The 13,804-nt window shown below is 42.2% G+C and overlaps 1 protein-coding gene across 1 annotated transcript; it reads right to left on the minus strand.

Moving 5' to 3' along the window:
- Positions 1–6: 6 nt before the first annotated feature.
- Positions 7–1,283, minus strand: twist1b (twist family bHLH transcription factor 1b). Its single transcript, XM_008323365.3, has one exon. It carries the CDS (start codon positions 531–533, stop codon positions 24–26), a length of 510 nt encoding a protein of 169 aa, XP_008321587.1. The 5' UTR covers positions 534–1,283; the 3' UTR covers positions 7–23.
- Between the last annotated feature and the right edge of the window lie 12,521 nt (positions 1,284–13,804).

Below are 13,804 nucleotides of genomic sequence, written 5' to 3' on the forward strand. Positions count from 1 at the left end.
GGGGGGCACAGATTGTCCAGGTGCTAGTGAGATGTGGACATTGACCAGGCGCCCTCCATCCTCCACACGGAGAACGCGTAGCTCAGCCTCTCGTGGGCCACATAACTGCAGCTTGACATTTTGGAGTCCAGCTCGTCGCTCTGCAGAACCTGGCAGAGGAAGTCGATGTATCTGGCTGCGAGTTTCAGGGTCTGTATTTTGCTCAGTTTGTCCGAGGGCAACGTGGGGATGATTTTGCGCAAAGCGGCGAACGCCTCGTTGAGGGACTGCGTCCTCTGTCTCTCCCGGACGTTGGCCATGATCCTCTGGGACTGGAGCTCCTCGAAGGACTGGGGGCTGCCGCTGCTGCTGGACTTCTTCCCTCTCTTCCCAGGTGTTGGACTGTCCGACTCCTCACCGTTCTTCCTGCTCGGTCTTCTCTTCCTCCCACTCCTCTTGGGCTGTCGGTCCAGCTCCCCCTCACTGTTGCTCAGGCTGTCCACTGGAGAGACGGGGGAGCTGCTCGATTCTTCCCCGATGTTTTCCTCAGACATCTCCACTTTGGGCAGACGGTGGCCAGAAAGTGTCCAAAAACGACTCCCCTCTCATGAAGTCAAGGAGAGAGTCCACTTGTAGCTCTGTGCGTCAACGTATCCATCGATGGGTCCCTGGGAGGACAAGACTTTTCTGGTACTGGAGAAACTTAAGCACTTCTTTATAGGCGGCTTGGCGTAAACTTTTTGGGGAGGGACAGGATTGGCCAAGATGATGAATTACGTGAGGAAAAGGGGGAGGGAGCAGCCAGGGGTCTATCAGAAACGATCTGGACACAGATTCAGAGGAAGGAGGCAGCTAGTCCATAAAATTACCCTGGGGGGAATAAACATTCAAACTTCAAAACAACAGAAGAAAAAACAAAAACAGTTCTGTCAATTACAGCATGTGGAAACCAGTCATTCAACAGATCAAAAAATAAAAAATAAAAAGCTCAAATATTTCTGTATACCTCAGCTCAGTTTACCAAAGTTAGTTTTTTTAAACTTGGAATTCTTTAACAAACTAATACCTGGCAGAAATAAAGGCGTGACAGCCACAGCAGGACAGTCCACTGGGAATAAAACACAGAACAGGAACATCACTGAAAACAACACTACAAATTATATCAATCACTTTTAATGAGCCACTAGAAGTGTATGGTGGTGTAAGTATCCTTCTTAAAAACTTTTTTTTTAATTCAGACTTGGCAGTGAAAAGGTTTGACTGCCACAATAAGAACCTATTGTGGAGAACAAAGTCAGAACAGGCCGGAAATAAACACTGATAGAAATAAACAACAAACAAACAAATAAGGGGTCATAAAAAAGTTATCGTACCCACCTCGAAATTTTTACACTTTTTTCAACCTGCTCAAATGCCTAATGTCTTTGTGTGCATTAAAAGATACATTTGAACACAATGCAATATTATTATAATTATTATTAATTATTATAATGATACAGTGCAGAATGCAAAACGAGGAACGTCAGCTACTGTTATATAAGTAAAGAGGAGTGAGTGGGGGAGTGGGGGGGGTCACGTAAGGGCATTACATCATCTGGGTGCTGCTGCTTCTGCCATAGCGTCCTGGACCAGTTGGTGTGAATATAATTGGATCATCTGTCTTCATGTATCTGGATGTCGTTTGTTCACAAGGAAATCTAGGAATTTATAAGGAGATCATACAACAACAAACTCTCCCTGACCCCACGGTGTCTAATACACAGATCTACTAAGTATCTCACACCTCTGGCCAAGGGAATTCTAGAACGTGTTGTCGTGTGTTGGGCCCATGAATAATGAAACTAAAGTCATCTTAATTTTTTCTTCTTCTTCTTTTTCTTGGCAGTTTTGCTCAGCGTTCTGTCACGGTCTGTGGGTCGTGCTGCTGTCAGTCAGCCCTCCTGCTGCAACCATACAGGTCACTGATGTGAAGACAAATCATTCCACTGAACCATGAATTTATTTTAAATATCATATTTCTATGACCTACAAATTGAAATCATTCTGTAGCCAATTTGTACCTTATTATTTGTGTTTTATGGCATTTTACGGTGGTTAAGTTCCGTGTAACTAAAACAAACAACAAGAACAGTTCACACATCACTGTGAGACACTTTTAATGTTGAGTCTAACCAACGTAATCCCCACTAGTTGTAGCGAGGAGGTGTGTGTGTGTGTGTGGGGGGGGTCTGTCACTTCTCTGTTATGCAAACTTGGCCCGTCCCTGTAGATTTCACCCACATGGATTTGTGGATTTATGTTTCCATCCAGTCTGACTTAAACCAAGTCAGTTCAAAGGACTTTCTATAGGCAACACATGATCCCAATCTAACATTTTTGACAGGCGGCCAATGCTGCAGTGTTTCAGAGCCTTCTCTTCATACTCTCATTATCTTCTCCACACACACACACACACACACACACACACAAGCGCATGCTTTTTCGTCACTGCAAAATACCCACAAAACATATGTAAAAGAGCAGGGAGAAAATCAATTGCGTTCCTTTGTTCATCCATGGAACAATACAATAAGTGACTCTTCTCCAGAGCGGCTGAAGGGCAGCCCTGTGTCTGAGGCCCTGTGGTGTTTACTGGGATGGTGATACAATATCCATCTTGTTTAGTGGAGGATTACTTTGTTTAGGTTGAGAAGGTAGTGATCCACAGGAGCAGCATCTGGTTCAGGAAACCAGGGGGCAGCCAGGGTCAGAGGTCACAACACCAGTGAACATCCATTTACATCTTAGCGGTGGCCTGAGAGTGGAGTATTGTTTTGGGGGGAAAACACAGCCTCGTTTAAGCAGGACCTGGTCTCTTTCTCTTCTGGAAATTCAGATTAATTAACCAAAAGAAAAAAAAAAGTCCACACATTTTTATGTTGTTGTTTTTGTTTTCCTTTTACAAATTAATAAACATCCTGCCGAGTTAAAACGTCTTCCGACGTATAATTTTAGTTGATAAAAACGACTGGAACGCACGACAAGAGGAAGATGAGGTGTGGCCGCTGTACCTGTCTGAGGCTCTGTCCATGGTGCTGATCCCAGCTGCTCCTCACAGGTGAACGACCTGTTTACCTGCCGGTGAAACTCAAACAAAAACTGTCAACATTATATATTAAAACAGTCAGAGCCACAGAGCTGTTATTGTTGTTATTACGTTGTATAACTCCAGGTGTCTCTAAAGTTCCTGTTGTTAAATTAAAATTGAATTAATTAATGAATTAAAATAATTCAGTAACTCACGAGAAAACCATGTGATTCAATGGTGTTTCTACGTCTATCAAACATTAACATTTTTAATCTGATTAATCACAGTGTAGTTGAGGATCAATTACGTTTAATCGTGATTAATCAAGATAAAATATTTTTTTTCTGTATTTTGTATATATTTCCAGAACATGAAGACAGATAACAACAAATGTATATTTCATTTTTTCACCCAATCCAAATAATGGAAAAAAAAAATTCAAGAAAACTCTGGAACTGGAAACAGGACTTGTTGGATATATATTGTGTATGTTTCTGCCTTGGTTTAAATCCAATACAATTTTTAATCTGATTTACTTTATTATGTTAGGTTGACATGTTATTTCTTACAACAATGAGTGCATTCTGATGTGTTTTTTTTTCTTTGTTATTTTGGGACATGGAGGTGGAGTTTTGTTTTTTTTCTTCTTCTTTTTTCTTTTGCAAATGCTCTAAAAGTTCATGCAGGAATGTTTACCAGTGGGAACAGAGCAGTTAGATGGCAGTAATGTGACTCAAGGGACAAACAGTGCTACACTATTAAAACCTGCTTGGTGTTTTTAGAGGGTGAATTCCTGCATATCCTCCAGGCTGGGTAAATTCTGGTTTGTTTTTTTTCTTTTCTTGTCACTGATTTATTATTATTTTATTCAGAAATATTTGACTTGTCTGTAGAATGGCGTTGGGTTTGAAGTTCATCTTTTCCTACAACTGTGAAGGTGTCATTGATACGATAGATGTTGCTGTTGTTGCAGATTAGAATCTCATCATTCATTCTTGCCTGTAACTCAGTTGTAATCATTGATGCATCTTGGATTTTCACCAAAACATATTTTAGATGCTTGAACTGTATCTGTATTTTAATTGAGCGATAAAATCCGACTCCTTTGACGTGTTGTGCAACAAATCCCACATCTGGATGCTGCAGTTACATTTCCAGCCCCGCAGACGCTGTCCCACAAGGCCACAGCAGCATCAGTCCTTATTATTTTTAAAAACCGAGCCCCGAAACAGCATTTAGTTTTTACACCCACTCTCCGTGTACATTTTTTGGCAAATTTCTCCACGGAGTTCAGCGCTTTGCCGCAGGAGTGACTTTGAGAAAACACAGCTGCTTCTCTCAGAAATGATGTCACCAAAGGACGCCTTCTCCGCTGTTGATCTTTAATAAAGACAAAGCCGTCATCAGTCACTTACCGACTGTCAGAGCCTGACAACTCCATGAACAATGAGAGCAGAAGTGAAAGCTCTGATTTTTTCAGAGGGAGATTTACGGCACGACGCTGTCAGCTGACCGTGGAGCGGCGGCCATGTTGACGGACGAGGAAAACTCTTGTCCTTATCAATGAGCAGCGAGTGGGTGTTTTGATAAAGTCAAGTGTATATTACTGACTCACACAACTTGACACGGCGGTCATGAGAGAGCCCAGAGCGTCATTAACCAAGGCCTCCCCAAGGTCACATCAAGGCAGACGCAGCTCAGGCTCTCACTCACTCAGTCCTGAACCAGAGCCAGATCCACAGAGACCTGTCTATTTTCTCTGCTCCAGCCTCGGAAGGCAAGCGTTTCTCTATCAGCCTACTCATATCTAAAGGAATAACAAACCACAGTCCTGCAAATGTACACGGCTCCCACAGTTGACAGTGATATCCATGTTCACTCCATTAAAGTGAAACCGCAGTGAGCCCTAATGCCAGCTTGCCAAGATGGATCAAGTGCAGAGGATGAGAAAAGACAGGGTGCGTTCTTCAAAGAGCAGCTCCAGATAGCCTCTAATCAAGGCACGCAGCTAACGAGGGCGAGCGGCGAGACAGAACTCCAGAATGTTCCTTTTTTTTTTCCACACAGAAATCCAGACGTGATATCATTATTTCTTGATAACGGCAGAGGAAGAAGTGACGATTTAAGGAGGATGGATGAAAAGAATGAAAGAGTTCATTATGAGCTTGTCTGGATGAAGTCAGGGTTTATAGGTTAGCTGTAAAACTACGGCTGTTCAAAGTGGGAGTCGTGGACCAGCCGTGGTCCACACACTGGACAGGTTCTATAAGGCCTGAAATGGGCCTCTGGTAAATCATCACTCCTGGTCTTCTGTTTTCTGTTTTCTTAGACAAACTTAGAATTTGTCTAGAAATTTTGGAAATTTAATTGTTGGACTTTCTTCTAATTTTAGCAAATTTTTTGCAATTTCTACCCTAGCCAAACTTTTTTGACTATTTCTTGCGTTTAAAAGCTACATTTTTGCAGTGTTATTGCAAAAAAAAGAAAAAGATAAAAAAAAGTTGAATAAAAAAGTTGAATAAAATTTAAAAGTTAATTGCTCATTTTGCTCAACAATCATCAATTTCTGGTCAAACTATAAATTTGTATTTTCTTAAATTTTGCAACTTATACATATTTAAAGCTTTTTGTCTTTGCTCTGTTTTTGAGTTTATCTGACCTTTAAAGCATTTTTTTAACATAAATAATAAAGTATTTTGTTCCATATGTCCCTTAACTGAAGTCTAAAGTTGAATTGACAAAAAAAACTGCAGCCCTGAAGATTGTTCAGGTTTGGACTCCCTGCTGTAGACGAAAGCATGAACAGAAAATCTTACAAATATAGATTTCTGTGGAGAAGTGGGAGCCAGAGAACGTAAGATGCAGCGGTAAATCTTCCTGTCGTCCTAATGACTCTGTGGGACATCAGACAGCTCCACCACACAATGACACCTTATTAGCCACAAAGAACCAACAAACCTTCGGTCTGTTTTCACAGCTTGAAGGCTCAGGGTGATGTGGGGTCTGTGGACGAACTGGCATCCCAGCAGTATAAAGTCCCAGCCACACACACACACACACACACACACACACACACACACACTGAGCAAACACAGGACTTCCTCTAAGACTTTAAGAAACACTTTCATTGGTTCAGCTTAGTTGTCGAAACAACAAGTCAGTAAATCCAGTCTGGATGTGCTGACTTTTTATTTTCTTTCTGGTTGGAGCCTCATAAATAAACTGCTCTCTGCCAGTGAAGACCATAAGATCACAATCACCTCATGGATTTTTCTGCTCTTGACACTGCTCAGACCTAAACCTCAGCATCAGTGAGCCGTGCCTTCTGCTGCCCATAAAGCTCACTGCCACGCAGTGGACCACACACATCCAGCCCACTGCTGCAGCCCGTGGCCCGCTGTAGTGACCCATGCCTCTGTCCAGACGGTGAGACAGGTGTTGCTCTGAGATGACACGGTGCTCCGTGGCTTTCCTTTTGTACACAAACACAGCAGGTTTTTGTGGAATGCATTAAACCGGAGCGTGAGTCGACTTCACCGTCTTTATGATTTCATGACACCTTTTTATCATGTTTTCTCCATCAACCTGCGATTGGAGCAGAAATAAGAAACAGATGAAAATAAGTCATGTAAGATGTGTCTGTGTGTTTGGTTTTGTTAGCTACGCCAAACATCTTAAAGCCCAGGATTCCTGTCGGTGAATTCAAACTTCTTCATTATAAACATGATTAACGTTAAGGTAAAGTCTTTTCAAAATAAAATTTGGTCGTTGCATTTTCAACATTTCCTACATGACCCTCTATTGCACTAATGCAGCGTTTCTAAAACTGTGGTACGCAAACCACTGGTGGTATTGGGGCTCCCTCTAGTGGTATGCTGGGAAATCTGATTACAATTAGGATTAAACAAGTCACAGTGAGACTATTATATACAGGGGGTCCTGGACCGTTCCCACATTACTGGAATTTTCCTGTGAGTTGGAACTCAAACACTGTCACTCACCTTCGCTAACACGGTGCTAACATCATGATTTAGGACAGAAAACGTCAGCAGAGTCTGACTTGGCCTGGTAGACATTAACGAAGGACAAAAAATCAACAAAACAAACAATCAAATGTGGCACAATCTGACGTACAACGTCCAACAACTGTCCACAGAGATGGTTCAGTTGGGGGCGTGGCCTGACTCGTGACATGGATGGAGGGGCTTTTCAACCATAGAACTCACCAACGTGTCTGTTTTATTTACTGTGAATCTGAAAAATCACCGTAACTTCATTACAGGACTCATTTCTCAGTCACGCTGACTTTCACAGTGAGTCACAATATCCAGTGACAACAGAAGAAATGTCATCTACAAACGTGACCGCAGCCTCTTCATTTCTCAGTGATTCAAACCAACGGAGAGCAGCCCAACACGACATGTCACACTGACTGCTGTAAGTAATGAGCAGAAGTTCCACAATGCCGAGCGGTTCCTCGCTCCAACCGCAAGTGCAGTGATGAGTCCAACCACAGTCCCCGTTACTGTGATACAGAGCAGGGACTGTGAGGAGGTCAACCAGAGTTCTGAGAGCTCCAGCTGCACTCCACCGTGAATGGTGGACATGCAGATGAAGGTGTGGGGGCGGGACACGAGGACCTGGGGAGTGATCAGCAAATACAGGGGAAGGTCTCAAATATGGGCCAAGAACAACAGCGCAGTGTGAAAGATCACGAGATAACTGCTGATATGGGTGTGTGTGTGTGTGAGAGAGAGAGAGAAGATAGATAGATAATTTTCTCATTTTCAAATATAAAATTAAAGTGTATAATTTACCTTAGCGTTGACATTTGACCTTATGCAGTATTTACTTGTTGAGTCTGTGTTTCCATTTTCACCTCATGTTTATATATTTTACGTTGTATTATTAAATGATCTGTCCTGTCTCTACTGTGTACTTGGTACTGTTATTCTTACTCCATTTTTAAGAAGTATTTTACTATCTCTTGAGAATTCTTCAGATTAGAGTTTTGTTTAGCTGATATCCTTGGGATCAGTGCATAAGAAAATTCCAACATTCTATTCTATTGTACTCTATTCCAAATACTAAATGATATTTAAAGTCTGTTTTATGCTAAAGCCGACATTGTTTTTATTTGTTTCCTCTCATCAAGGAGCCTCTAATAACTCTGTTCTCCAACACGGACAGACAGATGGAACCGCAGCTGTTCTCCTCTCCTGAGGCTCCTGCTCACCTCTGCTCCTCCCACTGTGTCAGTTTTAATGCGACCCTCTCCTCCTCCCTCTCCTCCTCCTCATCCTCCTCCTTCACCTTCCTCAGTCAGACCTATCTGTCAGGACACAATAAGCTACCTCTCCTCCTCTGTTGTTTCTGGAACAGGAACCTTCCAGCCCTGCTTGTTCTCCCTCATGGTTGACAGAAATGAGCCAAGAAGACACTCTTCTTTGATGGATTTATCTCTCCTCCCTGATCTTCAGCTGGCTGAAGACACTCACCCCCAACACCAGCACACACAAGAGCTGTTTTAATGCTTACTTTCACTCATCAGTGTGGAAGTCGTGTGATAATCACCATCCAGTGTTTGGTTTGGTTGTTTTTTACTATCTGAAACCATTTGGATGATGAGCGCCACCAGGCTGTCGGTGTTTCATGTTAAAAAAATGTAGGCATTAAAATCCACTCATGCTTCCCATTGGTGGGACAGTAAATAATGTGTCTATGAGGACGACCTGCGGAGCTGTCAGGACGCAGCGCTGCACATCGTGAGAGCTCAGGTCTGTCAAAGACATTACACGCTGTTTAAAGTGTTGACACCTGCAGCTTAGGGCTGTTCTCGCCATCTGCTGGAACGCAAAGAAGGTAATTGCTGGAAAAAGGAATTAATGTGCACTTCAGAGCAGTGTGGGGCTAATGGAGTGGAAATGAAAGACACAACGCTGAAAGATTTCTATTAATTTTTCTTTTTTAGGGAAAGTTCGGTTGAATGTATTTGGAGGAGGCGGCGGGGCTGTGTGTCAGTGGGTTTGTAGTTGTTGTTTTCATGCCAGGGTCTCGAGGGCCTTGAATTCAGGTCAAGTCCTGATGAGTTTTGGAAGAAAATCTTTAAACTCTCACACTGCCATAAATTAGCAGAGCAGCATCAGGAAGAGTCTCGTGATGAAAGTGATTAGACGTTAAATCCTCATTTACTGATGCAGAAGTGTTCGACTCCGATGTCTGTGATGTCACTGCCGGTTCAGTCGGTGTTCTGTCTCACACCTGGCACAAGGAGGAAATCAAAAAAAAAAAAAACGTAATCCTGTTAAACAAATAAAATAAATCACTAAGTTCACTGGTTCGATTCTTGAGACCAAACAAAGTCATTTATTTGATCAAATCTATATCCAGATCAGGTTTACTGTTTGCTTGGACTGTGCCCCCCCCCCCCTCATCCCTTTTCCACTTTTACCTAATGACTGATAAGATTAGCAGCAGACCGCAGTTATCCTGAAAAAATGTTGAATCAGTAGAGATTGAATAAATGAACCAGTGATAAGAGTTGACAAACACATTTGTACAGTTTTCACTCAGACATGACGTAAATCTCAGGCTAAAATACCTGTTTTGAGCTGTGTCAGCGGGGGGTGGGGGGGCAGAGAGGAGCGGGGTACGTGGGGTGTGAATGCATGGGAATTTGACTTCATGGTAGTTGTGTTTTTCTTTTCGACTCCAGCTTTTTATCAGCACCATTACACAAACAGCGTGTGCCGTGCACGCTAATGAGGCCTGGCACAGGTGTTCTCGTTTACGCCGCGACGCTCTGGACAACCTTACGTCAAGTTTAGAGCAGGATCTTAAAAGTAATTACACCGCAGTTACCTGTAATGCACACTGAGACCTGCTTGAAGCCTGTCTGTGAATCTGGCACATTACCTATTTAAAGGTTTCTCTGATGGTCCAGACCTGGACCAAAGAAACCGCACATTTAATTTGGCCGAACTGCAAATGTCAACACTTCTCTCTCTCCTGGTTCTGCACTTTGTTGTTGCTGTTTCTGTCTCAAAAAATAAATAAATAAAATTTTTAGCCAATTTACCCAACTACCCAAATCAAGATCCCTGTTGCCTCTGAACCAGAAAAAGTTAATGTTAGCGTTGTATGTTTGTGAAGAAAATAGCTGAAAGTTATTCTCTGTGCTAATAAAGAGCCAAGAAAATGAACTGAAAAAACAAAAAGAGCTAAAATGTAGTAACGTTGCTACACTACATGTTAGCATGATCATATCTGAAAGCTAGCCAAAAACAGAGGTGACAATTACAGTACTAGCCTAGTAATTGTTAAATTTGTTTGTTTGAACTTGAATAGTTAGAATAGTTGATAAAAAGTCAATAAAAAGTCCAACCAAACAGCCAAAACTGTACAACTGTGGGGAAAAAGAACACGATCTTAGCAATACTTAATACTCAATACTCAAATTTGTCCTAAAGATCCTAACATTTGAAGTTATAGATTTTAAAACCATCACCATCAGAATCTATTCTTCATCTTCCTCCAACTTCTTTTTAAATCTGGTTTTAAGCTGGAGTTGCTCCACCAGGTTGCTCAGTAGACAGACAGACTCCTGGTCTCCACCTCACCATCACAGTACACCTGCGGACAGTCCGAGGATGTGATCACAGGTCTGCTAACTCATTGAAGGTGCAGTAAATAAGGGTCTTTGTTGTGGTTGGAAGCCCACGTTCATGGAGAAGGACGGGGGTTGACCGGTGTCCTCCACTTGTCCTTTATCTCAGCCTCCTTCTGTGATGGAGCTCCGTTTGCTGTGAGGGCGGCTGATGGAAAAAGTGAGAGCGAGAGTGAAGTGTCCAAGGACGTGGATGGTGATTACTCACAAAGCTTCTGTGAACGCTGCCAAACACTTCAGGTTGTTATTCTCTCTCTCACTTTCTCTGAGTCATCCAGTAAAAGAGCTTCCTCCTTCCCAGCGGTGGTCACAGGGAAGAGGCTCCAAGACGGCTGTTCGTCAGAGGAAAGGCATTAAACCCAGGGCAAAATTAACACCTTGTAACACACACCACAAACATTTCCAGCCAAAACTGGCAGTGTATAAAAGACTACACGTTTGCAGAAGAGATTTACTGAGACCATGGAAAAGATGTTAATGTTTTTTTTTTTGGTGGTGGTGCAGGAGTCCAAATACTTTACTTCATCTAAGGGAGAAAACAATGAAGGGGATTGATGAGGCTACTAAAGCAGTGAACCATCATCTCTGAGGGAGAAAAGCAGCGAAAAATAAATGAGCGCGATTAATGACTGCAGTGAAATCAAAAACACAAACGGTGGAAATCACGATCACGACTTCACGACTGTGAAGTGAAGGCAAGATATTTTCCATGCGTTGAAACAATAAGCACAAAGACTTATCAGTTTGTTTCATATCTTCAAAATTGGCCTCTGTGGTGTTGAGAAAATCTCTCTGGATCTGGTGAGTCCAAAAAAGTTCTGTTCAGATGTGATGAAAACATCAAGGCAGAAGGAGAGGTAGATAAAGTGACCCAGACAGAAAATATGAGCAGCCAAAAGCAGATATATATCAAGCAAATACTTCATTTTATTTGGCAGATTTATTGTATGAATGGTCCTACCTGGTGAAGAGCAGGAAGATCAAGTGTTTGCTGGTTCAATTCCTAGTGGTTTTTGGTTTTGGGTTTGCCTGCTTCTCCGTAATTGTGCGTGGTTTTCTTTTTGTACTCCTCACTTTGTGAACCTCGCACAACGTCTGCTGGGATTGGCTGCCGACCCACCATGACCCTTAAAATGATTAAGCGATAGAATATGAATGACTTTGTGCCAGTCAAGGCGTCGACTTATTTACCAGATGTGGGCCACAGCCTTGACACAGAGCAGCCAAAAGTAGTCTACAAGAACTGGTCCCAGTATGGGTTAGGCTTAGGTGACATTTATGTTACGTCCGATATCTGACAGAAAAGAAATGTGTTTATTTTTAAATAAGTGGGTCACGTGTGGGCCAGATGAAAGCCTGTAGTTCTGTATCACAGCCAGTGGTGGCCCACATCCAGATGGCCACAGAGTGATCAGCCATGATACTGAGTGATGATGATGTTGATTGGTTGTTTTGGTCATGTCTAATGTCAGCAATGTTATGATTCTGAACATGAGGTCAGCTGACCACATCTCTGCTCTGATTGGTCTGGTTTTTAATTGTTTTTTTTTTTGTTTGTTTGTTTTTCTTCTTCACGGCAGCATTCAGCATGAGTCTATTGTGAGACGTTAAGAATCTTGGCAGTGGAGAAGTTCCACCATTCATATTAGGGTGACTGGGTAGAAAATAATACAAAAGCATATTGGTAAATCTCAGTTCCTGTTTTCACTTTGTCTCCATCAGTCCTGGGGCTGTGCTGCTATTATTAAGTTTCCTATTCACAGGATATTTTAAGCTGGGTGCAGGTTGCCTTGTCCTCAGCCTCTAATCCTTCACTGAGTGACTGAAACACCGTTGATTAATGAAGTGCAGCCATCCTGGACATTTTTTTTCATCTGACTCCTCAAAGTGCTGAACTTTCTCTGCTTTCACATCATCTATTACCAAATTATTAGCGTCCAATCCAGAAGAAGGGAGGACGACAGAGCGGGGGAGGGAGCTCAGAGACACCACTACTGCCTCTGCAGCCTGGCATAAATCAGCAGGCTAATAAATTGAAAGCTAAATGACTTCTTGCCCTCGACATATATCATGGAGGCAAACCAAATGAAGCCTTATATACCCCAGAGGACAGAGGAATGCTTCTGTTCATAACAGTGATTTGTGGACGGACGGCTCTCAGGACGGTTGGCTTTACAAGTGTGTGCTCCCTGCGTGCACTCGTACTCTGATACTGCAACACGGAGGTACACAGGTACTGAAACCAAAACAAAATTAATTAAGCACTGGAATAATTACTGCACTGATGAAAGATTTACTTTCTTGTAGCTGAATAAGTGTCACATTTAGAGATAGATTACATCGAAAATAATTACTACATAAAATGGAAATATATTAAAATGTGTTTAATGTATATAATATGTTAATCTAAAACTGAAACTAACAAATGAATTTGAGCTAAAATAATATAGTCTCTAAAATCTGTACAAAAAGCAGCACAATGGCGCTATCCAGTGGATTGACAGCGCATGTGCATGTGTAAATAAAGAAATACATTGTGAAGAAGTTCTTAGGAACTTAGGTTACTGTTTACCTATATAAACAGTGGGTACGGACAGTTTTCCCCTTAAGAAAAACTGAAAAATCTCATGGTCATAAGTATTCAGACCCTTTGCTGTGACACACTAACTCAGGTGCTCTCCATTTCTTCTGATCATCCTTGAGATGGTTTGGAGTCCAGCTGTGTTTGATTTTACTGATTGGACTTGATTAGGAAAGCCACACAGCTGTCTATGTAAGACCTCACAGACAGAATTGTGACAAGGCACAGATCTGGCCAAGGTTACACACACACAAAAAAAAAAAAAAAAAAAATATTCTGCTGCACTTAAGGTTTCCTAAGAGCGCAGTGGCCTCCTTAATCCTTAAATGGAAGATGTTTGGCATGACCCGAACCTTTCCTAGAGCTGGCCGTCCGGCCAAACCGAGCAATCAGGGGAGAAGAGGTTGGTGAGAGAGATAAAGAAGAACCCAAAAATCATTGTGGCTGAGCTCCAGTGATAGTCGGAGCTTTATGACAGAGTGGCTGACGGAAGCTTCTCCTCAGTGTGAGA

Source organism: Cynoglossus semilaevis, chromosome 13, assembly GCF_000523025.1.
Source record: "Cynoglossus semilaevis isolate Cse_v1.0 chromosome 13, Cse_v1.0, whole genome shotgun sequence".
Taxonomy (NCBI): Eukaryota; Metazoa; Chordata; class Actinopteri; order Pleuronectiformes; family Cynoglossidae; genus Cynoglossus; species Cynoglossus semilaevis.

Excerpts from the sequence above, each read along its gene's own strand:
- twist1b (XM_008323365.3), bottom strand. The coding sequence starts at position 533 with ATGTCTGAGGAAAACATCGGGGAAGAATCGAGCAGCTCCCCCGTCTCT.